Source organism: Colossoma macropomum, unplaced genomic scaffold (assembly GCF_904425465.1).
Source record: "Colossoma macropomum unplaced genomic scaffold, Colossoma_macropomum, whole genome shotgun sequence".
Classification (NCBI taxonomy): Eukaryota; Metazoa; Chordata; class Actinopteri; order Characiformes; family Serrasalmidae; genus Colossoma; species Colossoma macropomum.
This window is the reverse complement of record NW_023494788.1, coordinates 16,162,252-16,183,044: the sequence shown is the minus strand read 5'-3', so window position 1 is coordinate 16,183,044 and position 20,793 is coordinate 16,162,252. Positions and strand designations below refer to the sequence as shown.

Below are 20,793 nucleotides of genomic sequence, written 5' to 3'. Positions count from 1 at the left end.
CAGAAGGTCATCACGCACACCAAACGGTCAGCATTATCATCTTTATTTCAACTATTTTCACAGTATAACAATCAAAGTTTTGGATATTCTATAAAATATTCTATAACAATAAAAAAAGACATTTCATTTTAATAATGGTACAGAAAAAACATGTTCATTCTTATTTTTACTTTAAAACAATTTAATAAAAAAAACTGTCAGTTTTGACTGCAGCCCCCTCTTTTAAATACAGCTTTAAAACAGCTAAAACACGGGGGAGCTGGAGCCTATCCCAGCGGTCAACGGGCAGAGGGCAGGAAACACCCTGGACAGGTCACCAGTCCATTGCAGGGCGATATCAGTTCAGCATATTAGTAAAAATCTAATCTAATCTAGTAAAAAGGTACATCTATATTCCACCAGGTAAACAGTCCCTCCAGGCACATTCTTTATTATGTGTATATCTATAAGTAACGCTGAAACATACCAAAATAATCACATGAAATTAAATCACATCTGAGTGCAATTTGAGATTTTATGATGCACTGAATAGTAAATCCTTGTCAGGTCAAAGATTTTCACCCATGATGATCACCCCAGGGCAATGCAATGAAACAAACAACAGCAAATGCATCCACACACACACACACACACACACACACACACACACACACACTTACATACACCAGGAGCTCAAACAGTAGGTCGCTGCATTAAGCAAATACATAAAACATCACTTACTGCCCCTGAGTTCAAAGACCTCTCCTATGAGCATGAAGAAGGGCTCAGCGAGGTCATCTTTCTTTCCATCTGGCTCATCACCATAGTCCGAGAGATCACTGTCATCTTCAGCCTCATCCTGAGAAAGAAACAAAGAAACAGAGACAGCGAGGAAGAGTGAGAGAGAGAGATTGTATATCATAAAAGCTGATGGGTGTGCAGACACACCTCTGATATCAGGACTTGTCTCTGTGGCTTCAACTGTCTTAGAAAGTAGGCCAGTAGCTATTAGAACTATACGTATTTTTTCAGTTCCTACAAAAACTCTTCAGAATGTGTCGTGTGTGTGTGTGTGTGTGTGTGTGTGTGTGTATGTCTGTACAAACCTCCTGATGGGAGAAGAAGTCACGAGGCAGTCTCCCCAGAAAAGAGGCAAAGGAGAAGGAGGATTTTTTCTGGATATCTATGACCTTAAGGTGCTCTGGTGAAGGGCTGAGGAAAGCATATAATGCCTCACTTTGGCACATAAGCTCATCCATCAGCATTTTCTGTAAGAGACACAAACAGGCATAAACAAGCAATTCAAGACACTGAAGACAACTGTAAAAAGCCATTAAAAAGCTATCATCAGGATTAAAACATTTACATTTAATGGAGTCTATAACTATCTGCCTAAGACAGACAGTAAGACAGATAGCACAGACACAGACACTGTGTTACAGACTGTAACTCGTGTGGACATTAGAGATGTCCCAGTCTAATGTGACATTAGTTCTTAAGAATATTTTACCTCATCACAATATTTTGGGTAAAAAAAACAAAAAAAAAAACAAAAAAAAACGTTTTCACACATAGAATCCAAAGTATCAACCTGTTATTATTTAATTAGTATTTCTGGGAATTAGTGCACTAATAGGATACCAAAATCAATAGTTTTCTTAGTCCTCAACATGAGTGAGACCAAAGCTCGAGTGCTCTACTGCTGTTATGAGAATTGTGAACAAGCGCATCAAAAGAACGTGAATGGAAAGGCAAGAAATTCAAAAGTCTAAATATAGCAAAAAAAGTTTTTGCAAGCCCTGCACTACGCAAACCACTACCTACTTGTATGAGCCACGCTCATCGTATTGTATGGCACAAGCATGTCATCCCCTCTTTAGGAACTTGTGCAAAACAGTAGTTGATGAAAACACTGTTTAATTTGCATTTTCTTTACTTAAAATTTGCAAATTGTTTGAATGGAAATTATGTTTGTCAGTGAGTGGCAGGACCTTGACAGGAGAGACCGGACAGCACAGTAGATAACATTACCCCCCCTGCCCATGGGAGAGCAACACTCTTAACATCACATTCACTTAAAATTTTAAGCTGCTTAGCATCCGCAAAATATGCAGGACTGTAGGAAGAAGCTCTTTAAGTGTTCTTTAGTCTACTTGTAACATCTCAGGCAAGAGAAATGAGTATAAAACTAGCATACTGCAATACTTAGCACATCATAAATCTTCAAATACCTAAAAAAAACTTTAAATATAGAGATTCCTTACTTTACTATTTACAAAAGTGATAATAGAGGTGATAAACAGCAATTATCCACAACTTCCTGCCATGAGACACACTTTCAGAAGTGCAGAGCCCAACAGCAACTTTTAATATCTGCAATGCCAGTGTTCTGACTGTGGCTAAGCTAGCTGCTCTTCATCAAAGCATAGTTAAATTAACTGCAAGTGAAACGTGTCTTGAATCTGCTACCGCTGTATTTCAAGCTTGCATCCTCATCTGTCTCTCCCCAGCTGTGTGCCTCCACCCCCTGTCTAATCTCTTCTGGTGAGTTAAGAGAACACATTTTCAATCAGACTAACTTTCAACAGCCCTTCAACCAGCATACACAAACAAGCTACCCGGGGAGATGAAAATGCTCTGGCTCTAATTTAAAAAATGAAAATGTTCCGTGGACTCAGCACTCATCAAAAAGCCACAGTGGGTGCAGAATTGTAGAAAATGAAGTGTGTAATGCAAGTCAAGCTGGCAGTTCTGAGACTCACCTGTAAAAATGTATTTAGTTGGTTTTTGGATTTCTCAAGGAATTTTTGGTCAATGGATTTGAATGGCAGTTTACTGAGAGAGGGAAGTTGGACCTTCTTCAGAGAGGGAAAACACTAAAAAAGGCGAAAGAGAGAGAGAGAGAGATAGAGAGGGATTGATGGCCTGTAGTGTTACAGTCCTGTCATGCATAATTTGTATCACATCTCATAACATGCAACAGTGTGATGACTCATCTCATTGCCATAGCAACACAATTGGGGCACAGCTAAAGAGTGACTGCTGAATCTCAGAGGTATTTCAGATGTCAGCATTGCAGCACATATTAAATACTCTCTGACGAAAAGTAGGGGAATGTTACGTCATAAACGTGACCAGGTGAAGAGACCAGTACCTCTGTCAGTTTTCTGTGCAGCGCCTGGAACTCGCTCAGCTTTCTGGTGACCGTCCAGCAGCTGTTCTTAGAGTCGTCTCCTTCTAAGAGACTCACTGCTACGGAGTAACATGGCATCTGTTCACCGTTCTCTTCACAGGCCTGACACATGCAAAAACAGAGATGTACATACATTTAGATATGGGCCAATGAACATAAAAAAATAAACAAATAAAAGTGACCGATACTGATTTTACAGGATTAAAACTTCCAATAACTGATAATGTTAGGAATTCCATTTTTTCTATTTCTATTTAGATTTTAATTTTATACTCCAATAGTTAACAGAGTTAAAAATGCTTTACTGCTTTAGTGATATGATTGTCAGTTGTGAATGGTAAAATGCAATCTTCTTTTCTCAGCTGTCCCATTCTTAAACTGAAAAACATCAGAACTCAACAAAATATATTCTAAAATAAAATATAATAAATATAATACAATAAACCCTATATAAATAAAAAATAAATAAAAAATAATTATAATATTTATAATAAAATAAATATAAATACTGTAGTATTCAAGAATTCATTGAGGTTTTGGTTTCCGTTGTTTAAATCTTACTTCTCGTCAGCTTCTTCCCAGAGTAAGTTTTTTGTGTGTGTGTGTTATAAGTTATCCTCATGTTCAAGGTTGGGTTCAGATACACCTTACACATTGTTGTTATTTTAACCATGATGGTGTTTTATAATGATAGGAATTGTGAAAGTATTGTATTTTTTACATTTTGCATCTCCTCTGAACCATCAGGTCATTATGTACATGTATTTTAGCAAGCTAACAAACTGTTTCCGAGCACATCCATCATCAACTTTGTACATCGACAAAGTCATCAGGTTACTTGTCAATCATCTCTAATATCTGATTACATCACCCTAACCTAGCTCTGTATCAATTTGAGGTTCGTTCCTAAAACCTTTACATTATGAGGAGGTTCTTTAACAAAGTTCTTCACACTCACATTTATAAAGAAGGTTCTCCATATGATACATCCTTTGAAATATTCTTCAGAGAACTAAAAGTGCTTCTTTTCTGGCATTGCAAGAAGCCATGTTTTTGGCTTGTAGTTTTCAAGGGTCAACACTATGGGCGAGCCGATACATCATTAAGGCCCTGATCAAGATGTCTTAAACAGGCTTCCTTGTAAGTTAATATGACAAACATGAAGACAAATTTAACTGGTCTGCTTTAAGGTCACTTCAAAGCTATCAGCAGTAACTGAAAGCATATCTTTAGACAGGTAGTAAATGCTTCAGAGATGACTCAACATCAATTACAATTCATTTGTGAAAGGTCACACTAGCTGACATGACTATGCACCAGAGAAAGACACACAAGAGGGTATAATCAGACACTGCTGTTGCGCTGTTGATGTTTTATTCAGCAGACAACCAATAACGAAATGTCTGACCGCAAATTAAGTCAGAGAAAATATTGGCAACACAGAGAAAGGCCGGTATTCAGAACTCCAGCCAAAAAGTGGAAGCAAACAAAAATTCAATAACAACTGATAGGCATTTCAGTTACTCATGCATTCAGTATTGCGTGCTACTTTCAAAGTTCAAAGTCTAGTATAATTACAAGGACACTTTAGGGAATAAAGAATGAAGATTATTTATAGCACACAAAACATAAAAAGTGAGACGCACATGAGGACATGAACATTAATGATTTATTGATTTCAGTGTTATCCTGTCTAAATATGACATGATAAATATGAAAACTTAATGAGTCATTCTAAAATGTGTGACGCCTGAAAACAAGCACTTAAAAAAAGCTACTTTTCTTTACATGGATGCTAATGAAAACGTTACACCTTCATTTGTCGTTTGTAACCCTTCAAGACCTACTCTGACACACTTCCACCTTTGCATTTTCATACTTTTGCATTTTGCACTTTCATTTTGTTTTTTGGACAGAACCATGATGAGTTACATAAGTAGTACAAAAAACAAGCTTAATTTCTTTTTGCAGTTATATAAAAGAAATGTTAAACCATGATATCGAAAAAAAAAATTAACACAAAAACCTCCACAAAACCCTTTGACGTAAAATACAAGTATTTGGGGTTTTTACTTCTTTTTGTCTTCAAGTTATGCCCTTTGTTCTCGGCAGCGTCCCTTTGTGTTTTTACGGAACACTTATATGTGAAATTTCTTTTGGCAGTTTCTGTCCACAGTTAACAAGAGAGCACCGTACAGAAGACAGAAGTCAGTTTTTGTATTTTTTTCTTACACAATCTGTATCATCCGTATCATGATGCCAAATTCACTCACGTCTTTTGAACAACATGATTCGGGATCTGAAAAGTTCCATACTAGAACAGTTCTACAGCCTTGTTTTTAGAAAAAATTCTCTTAGGCACATTTTTCTGTTTTTATTCTCGGGTTGCGTTTCTTGCTTTTCTCTTTTCTGTCTTTCAAAGTTACTCAAAAACACTCCCACTGCAACTTTCTCTGAATCAGAAACACTGATTGGCTGTAGCAACTTAACCAAAGCCAATCTGCACATCTGTTTTCCGACGCTGCACATGTACCTGTACACCTCGACTTTCAAATCTCCAAATCCAACTGTCTGTGACTCGCTAACCAAAGCCAGTGCAGAAATGCAGACTGTATACTACACATGACATGACATGAACAAACGGTGAACATAAAATGATCTGTAAACGAAACAACAGAACAAGTATGGAAAAGGTATGCATGTTTTATATAAATTTACACTGTAGATTTACTTAGGAATTAAACAACCCACAACTACAAACCTGGGTTTGTATTTTATCACTGTTTCTCTCGTTTCAAGTGGGGAAAACATTTAAAGAGAAGGGGGCATGTGTGTATATTTGATTTTTTTGCCAAAGCATTCCTTTAATGCAAAATCATGAAGAAACTGCGCTTGAATTACAGCACAGTTACTGAGGAAACAAATATGACACTATTTTGCACTATTTTGTTCAATTTAAAATACTCCTCTGTATATGGTAAAAGACTATGACTGAGCTTAGAGAGTGCAGTGCTGTGACTGCAGCCATGGGATATGAAAGCTGTTACTGACGCCACAATGCTGTGAGGCCATGATAGGCTGTTGTTAGGGAAACACTCAGCTGGTGGCAGACTGACCTCGGCAGTGTTGATGACAGCCCTCCAGGTGCCCAGGTTCTCACACCACCAGTCTGTGCGTGAGATATGCAGCTGCAGGTCGCTGTGTTCCTTCTCCATCACCCTGATTTCCTCCTTCAGCATTGTCACAATCTGCATGCAAGCAAAGATCAAATACATATCCTGCTAGATACCATATAATGCACTTGTAACTGTGAAAAATTGGCTTATAAAAGACATTTAAATGTTGCTTTTCTTTGTTGGCTTTAGTGCTGCCACTACCTATTATGTAATTATATTACTAACAGAGTAATCTACCATTTATATTGGTGAATAATGAAGTAAAAAGTATTGTTTTTAAACAATAAAACAACTAAAAGTAAATTAACTGATCAATAACAAACCATGCACAGCCTTTCAGAGATTCCAATACTTTAATGGAAACAATAAACTGGGAAGCCTTAAAATGTATAAAAATGTATAAACAATGTGGGTGAAAATGCATGTAAATTGGTGTGTCTATCAGGCTCTGTTTCTTTCGGTAAGAGAGACCAGCAGGAGAATTTAAAAAGCATCATCAACACGCAAACCACTAACAAATCACAGCTGTTTCACTGAGACGATAAATTATAATCGATTCATTTTTTGTAGCTGATTACTTTTGACAGTCCTAGCTGGCTTATAAATAAAAACAAATTCTGTTCTGAAGTAAATCATTATCTGCAGAACAAAGCACATTTGCATTTACACATATTCTCAGTAATGTTTGGCTTCAGTACTTTACTAATAGAAGTGTGTCTCTGCCTTTTTTAGGAGTGTCTGTAACTTCCAGCCAGCAGTGAGCAGGTTTACCATGAGTGGCTCCTTGAAGGAGAGCACTAATAGTGACCTTGGGTCTGACAGGTAAGTCGTGACCATGAGAAAGCAATTAATAAATCATGCCACAGTGAAGTCAGTCCTTTTGCTATTGAGGGCCTGAGGAAAGCATTTATAAATGTACAAAAAAATGAATACATGTTTTGTATACTTTCGTATATAATACTTTTTTAGACTGTCCTTTTTATTGAGAAGAAATGTAACCAAAATTGAACACAGTAACAAGGTTAGCAGAGTAAATAACCAGTGATTTTTATAACAATGGCTTCTACTCTACTGGACTGCAAAAAAAGAACAGTTCAATTTTTTGATTAATCACGTGAATTAATCAACTATCAATCGGCTTCAGTGTGGCCTGTAAATGTGAAGAGCTGTAACAATGAAATGTTAGCAACGTTCTGACAAACTGAGGTACACAAAGAGCTTGATTACCAGCACCAAAAAATAAATGCCACTTTGTTTGAGTCTGCCCATAATTCCAGCTACAGTAAGTAATAAGAAATAGTTAAGTAATATAACAAAAAATATGCAGATGTTCATTATAGCTCTGTAGGTTGCAGCATAATTTAACTACAGTTTAACAATTTAATGTGCCAGTTCACTAGATGAGCTACTGTGAATAGGTTTCCAGGATGATGTAAAATCATTTTAAAAATCAGCTGTTTTTTTTTTAAAGCTCAACATTTTTTTGAAGCTAATTAATCAGTTGTACATAGTTTGTTAGCTAATGTATGTAACAGGGCGAGCTGCCAAGCGTTCAACAGCTTTTTGTAGCAGCCTCCTAAATACTTCTAATCAACAAAAATGGATCCAGCTTAGAATATTCCAGTGACTGATGTTAGTAACGCATTGCATGATGAAATTTAGTGTTTTTTGTAAAAGGAAACTGTAGCTCATTCTAAAAATCGCTTACAATGCAAACTGCGCGTCCACAGGGAGGAGTTCAGTTTGCCAGAACGCTAACATGGAGGAAAAGCTGCCATTTACTACAAGGCTGAAGTTGGCTTCATATCTGCCAGCTTCTTATTTGAATTTGCTGTTCCATCTTAAATGGTGCAGCAGTTACACTGTGGTGCCTGTAACACGCTAAGAAACTTCAGCTTCATCCATTTACTGACCATTCTGCTGCTTCAGAATCAACACTAGCATGTTTTCCAGTGGTCAAAGGTAACGTGCTTCCACAGAAAGCTATAAGTCAGACTTGTAGACATATGTTGAATGTGACCACTTTATCATCATTCATTTTAGGAAAATGCTCCCAGATGCTCTGTTTACATAGGTAAGACACTAAGTGAATTGCTGGCTTCATCATGTAAAGTTGTTCATTCGCTCTAGGTTGGACATAACTTTGAAAACATTAAAAAAAATGGACAACTGAAATATCTGTCGACAATTTTTTTATTTGTCAATATCATCAATAATGCTCAATAACTGTTCCAGCTCTACTGGAGTTTTCACTGTTTTAGGCAGTATAATTTTATATAGTTTTATGGTTCTACACTGCATAAAAACAACAGGGGAAAATCCACAAAGAAGCACACATTACCTTTTTGTCAGTTCTGGGTGCACCCTGTATGATGCCGAGTGCTTGGCGTTTATACTCCAGTCGTTCACATAGCTGGCTGAGTTTGTTTGCAGCGTAGCTGGCCTGCTCATTAATGCCTTTACTGCCCTCGTCCACAGCCACCTCAACCCCCTCCATGGCCTGACACTGTAGATACAGACAAATAAACCAATGAAGAATCCAGAATCAGCTTTGAGAGGCATGAACACCGTCAGCTCTGAACCTGAGAAACATGCTTAACTCAATCAAAAAAATATAATATGGATTAAAAACAATGTGACTAAAACCTAGTAAGTTTTCCAAAAGCATTGCACCAAAAAGGTTTTGTGACAGAGTTTCTCTTTCAATGCTCTAACAAGTGTGATAATCTTAAAAAACCACTACACTTTCACAAACATGGGAATTTCCCATCTCTAGCGCTTGTGATGTCATGCTACTTTGAGAACTCTCTTTGTATGCAGCCTGCTGAACTAGGTGTTGCATGATGTTTCGAAAGTTTAAGCAATGTGTTACCAATTGATGTAGAGTGTAAACACTGTAGTAGTAGTCTTAAAGGGTACTGTTCACTCTGTAGCTCATAGTCCATACACTCTAGCCCTGCTATTCAAGTAGAAGTTATTATGATTGTTTCTGCCAGGATTACATAGATCAGTCTTAAAGGCACAATAACAAAAACAGCCTGTTTATTTCTAAGGGATAGGGAGAAGGCATTGAATTACAGCTGTTCCTTTAATTTATGACACTTCTTATTCTTTATTTAAACAAGCTAACACTATGATTACAAATTCTGTCTATAGGCAAATTAAACTGCACTTGCTAATTTGACTTGAACGTGTAAAGATATACCCATTAGCATATCATCTCACTCTTGAGTAAAAACACTAAAGTGTGGAGTGCAGTGGTACTCCAGGACCAGGTACTGGGAACCACTGGTGTAGGGCACTGTGTTACTACACTTTGGTATCAAAATCTAAACCCTGGTGTTGTGGCAACTCTAACGGCAGTAGGTACTCACTCCATCTTCTTTGTCTTCACTGCTTGAGTGCGAGCTGCTTCTCTGCTCCTCCCGCTTCATGAGCCGCTCATACAGGTCGCTCACTAAGAACGATGGATAATATCGCTCCTTCATAGTTTCATAGACGTCACTCTGAATCTTGTGGAATACGTCTGTGCCCTTGTTACCAACAAGAGTTTGCTGGATCTCTTTATAGAGAGCCTTCTCTACAGGAATCTCCCGACTCTCCACAAAGTCCTGGTAGATCTCTCCTACCAGCTGTGGCACCTCGTTCTGTAGGGAAGGATAAGAAGGCTGTAGGTTATTAGTGATTACTTAGGAATTATAGTGATTGGGTTTATAGTGACAATTTTAGCTAATTTTGAGCATAACATAAAAACATGCTAACCAGTACATGACTAGCAAACACAGCTTTAAACAGCTGTACACATATAAAATCATAACATTTTTTCATTAAAACACAAAAAATTTGTGTTTTGGACGTGACTATTCTTAATTCTTAATGTGACACACTGACTTTCAGCTCTTAAGTGCAGGATGTGGCCAAAATTAGTCTACAGATGGGGCCTTAAACTCCTTTTGTTTTGCTTTTTGTATAAAAATTAAGCTCATGATAAATTTAAACCTTTTAATGCCAACAAAAATATTTCTTAAATTTTTTTTAGAATGGTCCCTAAAAGGATAGTTTTGTGAAATGTCATATTCGGTCAGGCCTCTGTCTATACTTACATAAAGCTAATGAATCAATAATAATAAAAATGACGATGCATTCTGCTTAAAAAAACCTTAATGAAAATTAAGTACAACATTATTATTCATTCGTATGAGTAACAAACTTCTGCTCGGCTCCAGTCTGGTGGTGCTTTTCCACAACATTACCTTGCATTACTTGCTTGCTTAAGCACGTAGTCAACTGATTTCAAATTACCATACAAATGTGAGAAGAAACACAGATTTCAACCTTTGCCTGTGGGTACTTTTCTTCAGCACAGTTCACTAGAACAGAGATGTCAAACAGAAGCTCCCTGTTCAAGAAAAGCCTCCAGCACATTCAACAATGCTAACCAGGCCAACAACGGCCAACTTGTGCTCATCACATGTTATCATTAACGGGCATGTCAACTGCTTTGCCAAGAGCAAAGTAACACATGCAAAAGAATGATCCTGTTCTTTAGGAGGAACTGTGGAATAAATCTTTTGTGACACTGATCTGGTTTTTGGGTTTGGAAGAAGAGGCTGGCTAACTGCTCAGCCAGGTATGTAGCAAGACCCTAAAGAGGACTATATGACTGAAATTTAACAGTTTTGAACTTTAATGTAATTTGAAAAGTTCACATGCCGAAACATTCTACAAGCATTTTTCAGGCCTTGGAGATGTACAAAAAAATTTTGAGCATATTAAATTGTTGTGGCTTTATGTCAAAACCCTGAAAAGAAAAAAACAAGAAATGATACAAGCGTTTCTGAGGGCAGTGACTACATGCATTTCCACTGAATTTGTATCTCACCTTGTTAGCGGCCTTGAGTGTCTCCACCAGCTCCCAGAAACTGATGAGAGCTCTCTTATCCACTCTTTCCATATAGATGCGGAAATGCTCCCGGTATATGGCGTTGGACATAATCTCCTCAAACTGAAGAATCTGTAGAGAGAAGCAGAAAAAATCTGTAGGCCATCATGAGTGCAGCTCATAGACTGTGTGATCCCTGTATTGTCATAGACAAGACTAGAGTTGAAAAAAATGGACCAAACACCGTATCAAGATAATATTGTTACATAATATATTGTAAGCACACTGGTGAATACATGATGAACAACGGCTAAAAACTAAGCTAAGCATGGTTGGTTTACATGAATGCCCCGATTTGAATTGTTCAAGAGACTAACAGCACATCACTTAAAATTTGCTAGAGGCTCATTTGCATATTGCAGACTGCATCAGTATCAGAATATAGCTAATACAACGACAATAATTAACAAACCGTGTTGGGGTAGCTACTCAAAAAAAAATGACTAATCATTTCTCTCAAACTGTATTGGGATTACTTTATTGATTACTCCCTGGAAAAAGTAAATCTCACTACACTTCACTTCGACATTATCGTCTAAAACCCGACCAACTGCAAGTAGAATAGAAAAACAAGTACAAAGAAAAACTCAATAACGAAAGAAATAACCAATCAGAGTAAACATCGTTTCCCACAGATCTGAAATATAGGCTAAAAACTAAACAACAAAATTCATAGTAATAACTTTTTTGTTAAATGTTTTTTGTTAAATAAATTGTTTTCATTAAAACTATGATTGCACACAGCTATTACAAATCCACACAGTTCTTCATTTATTAGACTATGTATGTCAGTTATGTATGTCACATACAAATAATTATAACTCCTTTTTATTCACAGGCCTAATTTATGTCTTTGTGTTAGCACAAGTGATGTATTTTTTTGTACTTTGTTGTACTATTTTAGTACTGCAAAAGATGAAAATTTAGACATGTTACTGAGCCTTTTTGCTCTATTAGCCTGCCGTCTGTTTTTTTACACTCTGCCTAACAGTGAACTGAAGTGTTTTAAGACTGGGTTTAAAAGGGTTAAAATGAAGACACGAGCTAGACTCGTCTTTTTCTCAAATATCTACCACTGAAATGACCAAAATGCACTTTAAACAGCCATTTTTACTGACTGTATTTCAGGAAGGTTTAAGCTAGCATAATGACCACAAAGTGGTTCTCTGACACCACGAATTAGCACACATCAGGGTTTCGGAGCTACGAGTCTCTTCTCCTTCTTCTTCTGCAGCTTCTTGTTAAAATATTTCCCAATACTCATCTGTTATGTAAATATTATGTGAATGATTAGCGTAACTGCAACTAGACATTCTCTCAAATGAAGAGAAAGCAAATTCTATCCAGGACAACTTTGCTAATTACATGTCGTAGCTAGCTAGCAGCAAGTGCTGATGTTGCTGCTCACTCTCCGACTGTCTCCTTCACTCTCTCGCTCTACCCCAAGCTGTGTTCATGCATTTTTTGAAACAAAAATGCTAAACATTTTTCACAAAAATGAGACGAAACATCTACCTGGGTGCATTACCAAAATATTACCTTGAAGAAGAAAACACGATCTTTTGAAAACATAGACACTAACCAGTAGAAACAAGATTAAAAAAAAGATGCGTCTAAATAAAATTTTTATGACTAAAATGTAAAGCTTACAAAGCTGTTTCTGAATGAAAAGTTGGGACATTTCTGTTTAGGTGAGGTTGGGGTTCTCACGTCTTCAGCACTGGAATCTTTATCCATCAGTTTTATATTAGCATGATAAGATGATTTGACAGATCGCTCACAGAGCTTATGGCTAGGAAAGTTTTTCCCCTCACACTTGTGCTCACATCCACAATCAAAGTCATGCAGTCAGCTGTCACAGGCAGCACACTCATACATGCAAATTACATACACAGACAGGCAGGGATAACCTGCATAGAGGAAATGTGTATTTTAAGTGCATTACACATAATTAATATTGAGTAATGCAAATATCAATGACAAAAATGTAAAAAACTGTAAAGAATTACACGACTTTGTTACCAGTAACAGTAATTACATTACTGTAACACAATAATTTGTACCACCCTACACCAACATTGTTAACAAATTATATATCAAGCAGCCTTACTGAAGAGTGATAAAATTAAGTAACACCTGTTGCAGACGTTGTTGACGATGGTCTGGAAATTGGTTGGAGGGTTAAGATTGGTTTGGTCAGAGGCAGTCTGATCACTGCCTTGTGCAATTAGCCTTTTTCACTAGCGCATTAAGCCTGAAACAGTCTGTATTAGACTTTAAAGTGCTATTACTTCTGCACTGAAGGGGTGCTGTATGATTGGATTCCACAGATCGCAAACTTAATTATGAATATGGCTGTCACTCAAAACTGAACGATCTACCATTGTCTGGTGTACTGGCCAATGAGTTCAACGCAACCCAGAGGCAGCAGCGTTTGACACACAGACTAAACACAAATGCGCCTTTGAAATCTGTCAGGAAGTCAGTGGGCCAAGCCTGGCTGAGCATGAGACTACTGAGCATCTAAGAATAACGATGAACCCACCAGAGCGGAATGAACTGTCAGTTTCTCCCCAAACCCAATCTGAATGCACAGCTCATGGCTAGATCCATTAAACGTGGTCCACAGAGACCGGCGGAGACAGCCCTGTCTGTGCACTGCATTATGACAGCCCCGTGCGGCCCTGACAAGAACAGCATGTAATACAATTAGGAGGAGGGCTTGGAGGTCTTCTCCCATGTTGTAGCAGTTATCTCCTTTGAGAAAAGAGGAGAGAACAGAGGAGCAAAGGAAGGGGGTGGAGAGACACTTGCGTAGGATCTTTGGGCATGGTGATAACAGAGACATAACAGCACTGCCCATGGTTTGTGTGTAACTGGTTGAATCTATTTTTAGAAAACATGATTCAGAGCAGCAAGCCTCAGCAGAGGCATCTCCTTATTGACTCCATATTAGCAAGCTCTGCTGTGAGTGACCTCATCCAGATTGGAGAAGTAGAGCTTTATGATATGGACAGAATAATATTATTACTTTTATAATTGCTAAATACTGCGATTGTGCTATGCCTTGCTAATATTGGCCAATATATCACTTCAGGAAGCATACTGGCTGAAATTCTTAAGGTATTAGTTTTGTAGGTTTACCTTTATAGCAGTATGTAGGGGTGGATAATATGACAATATTTTATTATTACTGTGATCATTTTTGTTATTGTGATACAAAAAAATGCTTTTCTGAGCTTACTGTGGATATTGTCAGCACTTAGAGCACACTGACCTACTGCATGTTTCATTACAAAGAGAGAAAAAATAGCAAGTTCAATTGGATTTAGTGCAGTATGTGAAATGTTGAATAATAATCATTGTGTTCATAGTTTTTGACAGCAGTAAAATGTGACACAACTAGCACATTTTGTCTCCGTGTCAAAATATTGTGATAAATATTGTATTGTGAAAGTATCATGACAAACTATTTTTTCCCACATTGCCTACCTGTACAAGTATGCTATCATAACTAAGCTCAGATAATGGAACACACAAACAATGCAAAATATGCTAAGGTTATCCCTTTTAGCTGAATGACCAAGTCAGAGATGTTTCAGTTGCATTTCAGTAAAAACAAACGTAGCCATCCTTCACTCCTCGCTAAGAAGCCAGTTGCAGTCTGAAGCAACATAATTTACTTCAGCTGTTAAATATGATCCTTATTAAAAATGAAGGGACATTCCAGAACAATAAGCCACTGTTAATCAATAAAAAATTGTCCATGCTGCCAACGACTATGCCTTGCATATATTAAAAAGCATTGGTGAATCAATAATGTGACATAGTGGTAGATTGGCCTTCATTATTTTGACCAAAATAAACTTCTTTTTTTGATTACATGAATACTTTGGATCATCAAAACATCCACAGAAACACGCATCTGAAACTGTGTTTGGTCAAGATGCTCACAGCACATATTAAAACACTGATTGGTTAGAGAGCTTATTTGCATACTGTAGCCTTCTGGTGTATCAGTAATGCAAAGGGCAATATCGTGATACAGTTAACAAATAAAACACTTTGCAGCCCTAATGAGAGTGGAAAAAATATATCCTGCTTGAAATAGGATGTGGCAGTTTGGCAGTGAAAAATGATCAGCACAGTCAATCAATCAAAAAGGCAAACTGTAGAAAGTGCAGTTATCTCCCTTATTTGTGAAGTTCAGAGCCTGTGATGTTCATAACGTTTCACAAACATTCCATGTTTACAGTGTTCATGTATAAGAGCATTTCATTATGCCTGAATTTGCCTCATCAATCAGAACATCTTTTTCAGGATCTCCTCACCTTCTGGCCCTGAGGGCCAAATCCCTCATCCTGGTTGCCATCATCCTGCTGCTCGTAGTTGGGGCCCTCCAACAGCCGGATCTTCTTCTCACACTGCTTCTTAGCCACTGTGAGCTGGTTAATGTAGCGCTTGATATCCCTAGTTCCTAGCAAGTCTGCCTTCATAGCAGCTACTTCCTTCCCTTTACTGTCTATAGAAGGATGGAGAGGGAGAAACAAGACAGTAGGGAGGGGGGAAAAAAAAGAAACAATGACAACAGTAAGACAAGAAAAGCAGGAGAAGACAAGAATTCTGATGGGCTCTGCTGGAGGAAGCTGAAAGAGAAACCATGATTTCAGGCCATAAAACAGGGAGTAGGAGGACAGGCTCCACACTGACTTGCATTTAGCTTACATTTGTCTCACTTTCAAAGTGTGATTTGCAAAGCAGTGAGCTTCCTTATGACACAAGCGAGGGCCACATAACACTGAAACCATCTTCTCTCAGCAATGATAAAATATCAGAACCATAAATCCTTAAAAACATCCATTTAAGTCAATTTTAGAGATGATATGTTCATTAAATCCTTAATGAAAGACTTCAAAGGAGACTATCAGTTTTAGGGCATTCATAGCAGCACTACAACAGCATTTGCTTTGGCTTCTCCTAAAAGCAGTAAAGCATAGATACAAACACCAAAAGCTAAAGGAGCAGAAAAATGAGCAGTCACTGAGGACAGACGTCATCTCAGCACGCTCTGTCTGAGAGAGACAAAGCGAGAGCAGGAAAAAAAGAACAAAAAGAAAAAAGTCAGCGGGGGTGAGAATGAAAGTGAGAGGGCGAAGAGAACAAGAAAGAGTGAGGGAGAGAGACAGACAGGAGAAAGGGAAGAGTTTTCACAGTGTCTGTTGCTTTAATAGAATGTGACACAGTGACAGCTCTGTGAGGATTTATTGACTGCTTTATTATTGGGTGGCTGGAGCTGCCAGGTATGAGGGGAAAAACAGGGGAAAAAACTGCCCCATCAACCAGCTTGCCAGAACATCCAGAGAACACCCAGTATATACACTTTTAAAAAAGATGGTTCTCAAAGGTTTTTTAGCAAAGGAAACAGTTCAGAACTATCGTGCTTAAATGGTTCTTTGCATGGTGAAATCGTTCTTTAGACTGAGGGAGAATGTGTTGTACATGGTTATATATAAAGCCTTCTTGAAAATAGTTCTATATAACATCTATTGTTAGGATGCCAAGCTTGTAACAACAGAAGAACCCTTTTGGTGCTATATAGAACCATTTTTGAAAAGGTTCTATACAGGTTCTATATAGAACTCATGGTTCTAAACAAAACCACTGTTTTCATTAAAGAATATAATTATATATTGTTTAAACACATTTCAAGTTCATTTCACTAAATGTTTTTATTCCTAAACTAATGCCTCTGCTTTCTTAAAAGACCTCACATTTATTCAGAGACATAATGACTTGCTCAAAATAATTCCGCTGAGTAATTTCCTCTTCTTGGCAAATATTCATGTGTATGTCTGGTCTAAGTATGTCTAAAAGTCCGTAGAAACCTGGTAATCCAATGTTTCTTCTGAAATCAAAGGCATCAATATGGAGTTTTAACTTATTTTCACTTAAAACAACATGCAATTTCACCAGAGGCAGCAAAACATTTGCATACGACTGTATATTCTGCTAAACCTTTCTGCAGTGACTTCATATTCCATTAAATCCAAAATAGCCATTTCCTCTGAGAACAAAAGAGGGGGACGAAGAGCAATATCAAAACGCAACACAATTAAAACTGTCAGTGAGTGACATTTAGTTGTAGAGCAGTTGCTATGTTTTATGGACTACAGAGTAACTAGAAGAGGACACATTAAATGCCATCTCTGGCTAGCACAGCCTTCTGTCTCTGATCACATTTAATGAGCCAGCAAGCCAATCTGGTTGTAATTACTGGCCTGTCACTCTCACACAGGCAAATAGCTGGACTGAATGAAGTGGAATAGCTTTGCTATAGTGACTGAAGACACACCAGCTTCTCATTTACCTGTGTTAGGGTGAGTTTCGCCAGATGAGTCAGTACACTACATAATGACAAAGCAGAACACAAATGCATGGATGAATTTCACAGAGCTTACTGAAATCATAACAGCTGAATTAGAATGCAATTTACTCCAACCTTGCTGGTTTTAGAGAATCCTTTAGAGAAGGCTTTTGAATAAATATAGATGAGAGGTGGCAGAAGCACCAGTACAGTGGTGCATATAAGCAGGTATATAGTGTATACTCACCTCTGAGGAAACTGATTTACTGTACACACCTAAACATAGGATTGTGTCTGCATATTTTGTGCTTGACTCGCCCAAAGCCATGCAGAGCAATGACTTTATATTTGTCCAACTGAGTCTTGTATAACCAGCACATGCCTTTATGTGTTGCAATGTTTTCTATAGTTACTGATAACACTAATATGATGCTAGCTAGCTATTAACTACTGTATATGGCAATAGTCTTGGTAGAGATCTGCTACCCAGCCTGACTGGGGTCGACAAAATAACAGGTTTCGGTCTGATGTTCCACGTTCAACATCGGGCTCTGGTTGGAGTTCTTTTCTAATGAGTGTTTTTGTTTTTATTTAAAAGCATATTTTGTGCACTCACACACACATTTTCTGTCTCGCTCTCTCTGCTAAAGTTGCAGTCTGCATTCTGAACAGCTCGAAGTGTACCCAAGTCACAATCACACCATGGATGATGAAAGGGATGTATACAGTTGGTGGAAAAGTCACAGTGGATCTTGCCTGTTAAGCTCATCCAAAGTGTATTACTCATTTCAGCTGCAGCTGCAGCAGTAGCGAGAGAAACTTTAGCGCAGAGGGACTAACAGCTGATCAGATGAGGGTGGATGCTGTTCTTTGCCAGGTACATTCAGTGCAAAGCTGTGCAAAATACCAGTTTATCCAAGAATAGCATTTTTTGTTGCTTAACAAAAGCAAGCAAAGCACTGTTAAACCATGTCTCCAATAAAATATCTCTATTCATGTCAGTCTCTGTGAGTGGGTTTGGTTCAGATTTGGGTTTAAATTTAGCAGTACCAGTCAGGCCTGGATGGGTCGGGTTTAAAAATCACAGCTACAGATCAGGATCAGGGTTTAATTTTATACCGTGCAGACCTGTAAGTGGGGAAATCAAAGCATGTTCTCACCAACAACCATGTTCCATTCCAAATAAGTGCTGAGATCCAGTGTATGGTTTTGTTGTGTGATCCCTCAATTCTTTTGAAGAGTTTTCAGCTTTCACACTTATAAATATAAATGAATGCACATTGCAAAGTAAAATAAAAAACATGCAAGAAGGGCAGAAGGCAGGCTTACCTTTCTGCTTCTTGAATTGTGGAATGCTGCTGAGAGTGGTCGCCCGAACGATCTCCACAACTATCTGATACCTGGAAGGTTTGGGAGAGATGCAATGTACTGTGTATATGGCATTGTAATTAACAGCACCACCTAATTAACCACAATGCAATCTTGAGTGCAGTCACAACAAATAACAAATCAAGTAGACTCCTTCCCTGCACAATCACGGCGCTGACTGGGACAGGAGAATGATTTTCTTAATTTCATACTGTCTGCAGTGCAAAATTACAACCAAAACCACCTAAACTGGTGATGGAATAGGCTATTAAGATCTCAGATAGTCTCATGTTTCATTCAGGAACATGGAGAATTCCTCCAAGGACATAATATCAATATAAATGAATGGGATAAATTGTCTTGCAGACAAAAAAAAAGCACTGAATATTCATTACAGACTACTCCCTCCAGCTCTTAAGGGGGAGGACAAGAGGGATAAAAGAGAATGAGAAAGATGTATTAAATGAAATGAGCTCATGAAAGTCAAATTGAAGCAATTTTAAACATTCAGAGACCCACTGTAGTGCAGATTGGAAGTTTGGCAAAGGAAAATGACATTCTACATAATGTCATGTAGAAATATAAACTTCTTGATCAGCATAAAGTATGCCTAGGTAAACACAAAGCTTAATGTGATAAGAGGTCTTGATTATATAAAGTTTCAAAGCTACCTTTAACTGTATAATTCAGTGCTTGCAATACCAGCTTTTTGCTCAGTAATTAGACACCATATTATTTGGCAGTGCCATGCTCAGCCTGAATGACTCTTGGAGATTTGAGGTATCTCCTCTAATATTCAGATTGCCCTTGTTTCTTTTTTTCTTGTCTTACTAAAGGGAAAGACATCAAAGCTTTGTGCTCTTCATACTGGCTCATCTTCCTCGCTGGCTCTGCTTTATTCTACGCCTTGTGTTTATGTGGGCTGCCTAGCAACAGGCTCATTAGCTGACCCCATGGAGCAATAAGACGGCTGGGAAAAGATAGTGACGTTCTGCCTGGAACTCCTATTAAATCACCACATCATGGGCGCTTTCTTTTCTTCTGCACAGTGCAAGACCCATAGTTTTCTCTTATTAAGGCACAGACTTCAGAGGCTCATTAATCAACCTGTAATAGAAGGCTGCTTTATACCACTGTCTGAAATCCTTCTTCAAAAATCCTTAGAGGCAACTCTTTACTCGTACTTGAGGCTGATTTAATTCATAACAAAAGCCTGTAATTAAAGTTGCAGTGGCTTAAAAAGAAACGAAACAAAAACGAAAAAACGTTGCCATGGAAATAAAGCCATTAGGTGAAGAGCCCTACGAAAACTGCACTAAACTTCTGTTTAGTGTTCAATTAACTCATTGCCACTGTTGATTAAAGCCCTGAGATGAGCTCTAGCAACATAGCCTGAACTGAAATCGTTGGCAGCACAAAACTGAAACTCTGCATTGACCTTCACTTCATTATCAATATTTCCAATTTCATATTTTGCTATAGGTTGGTAATAACAGAACCTTATGGTACTTAGAGATGTTCTCCCCTGCCTTTGGTAACACTTGCAGCTGTGCCAAATACACTATATCATTTCCAGTGCTGGGTTAGTTACTCAAAAAAAAAATAAATAAAAAAAATTCACTTAAAGAGAACTAATTACTCCTCAAACTGGAATGCATTTACTGCTTTCTGGAAAAAGTAATTTCACTACTCCAAAACCCACACACCCATACAAAGGAAAATCCAATAGTCTTTTCAATGCTTTATTTAGAAAGAAATCAAAGTGATCACA

The 20,793-nt window shown here is 37.8% G+C and overlaps 1 protein-coding gene across 1 annotated transcript in view; it reads right to left on the bottom strand.

Moving 5' to 3' along the window:
- snx25 (sorting nexin 25) overlaps positions 1-20,793 on the bottom strand; it is a 52,634-nt gene that overhangs the window by 6,480 nt on the left and 25,361 nt on the right. Inside the window, exons 6-15 of the mRNA XM_036568640.1 lie at positions 18,984-19,054; positions 15,622-15,812; positions 11,231-11,362; positions 9,723-9,995; positions 8,690-8,854; positions 6,289-6,420; positions 3,134-3,274; positions 2,742-2,855; positions 1,086-1,247; positions 721-838 (exon numbers count right to left, since the gene is read on the bottom strand). Coding sequence (XP_036424533.1) covers positions 721-838; positions 1,086-1,247; positions 2,742-2,855; positions 3,134-3,274; positions 6,289-6,420; positions 8,690-8,854; positions 9,723-9,995; positions 11,231-11,362; positions 15,622-15,812; positions 18,984-19,054 — 1,499 coding nt within the window. The remainder of the gene's footprint in view (positions 1-720; positions 839-1,085; positions 1,248-2,741; positions 2,856-3,133; positions 3,275-6,288; positions 6,421-8,689; positions 8,855-9,722; positions 9,996-11,230; positions 11,363-15,621; positions 15,813-18,983; positions 19,055-20,793) is intronic.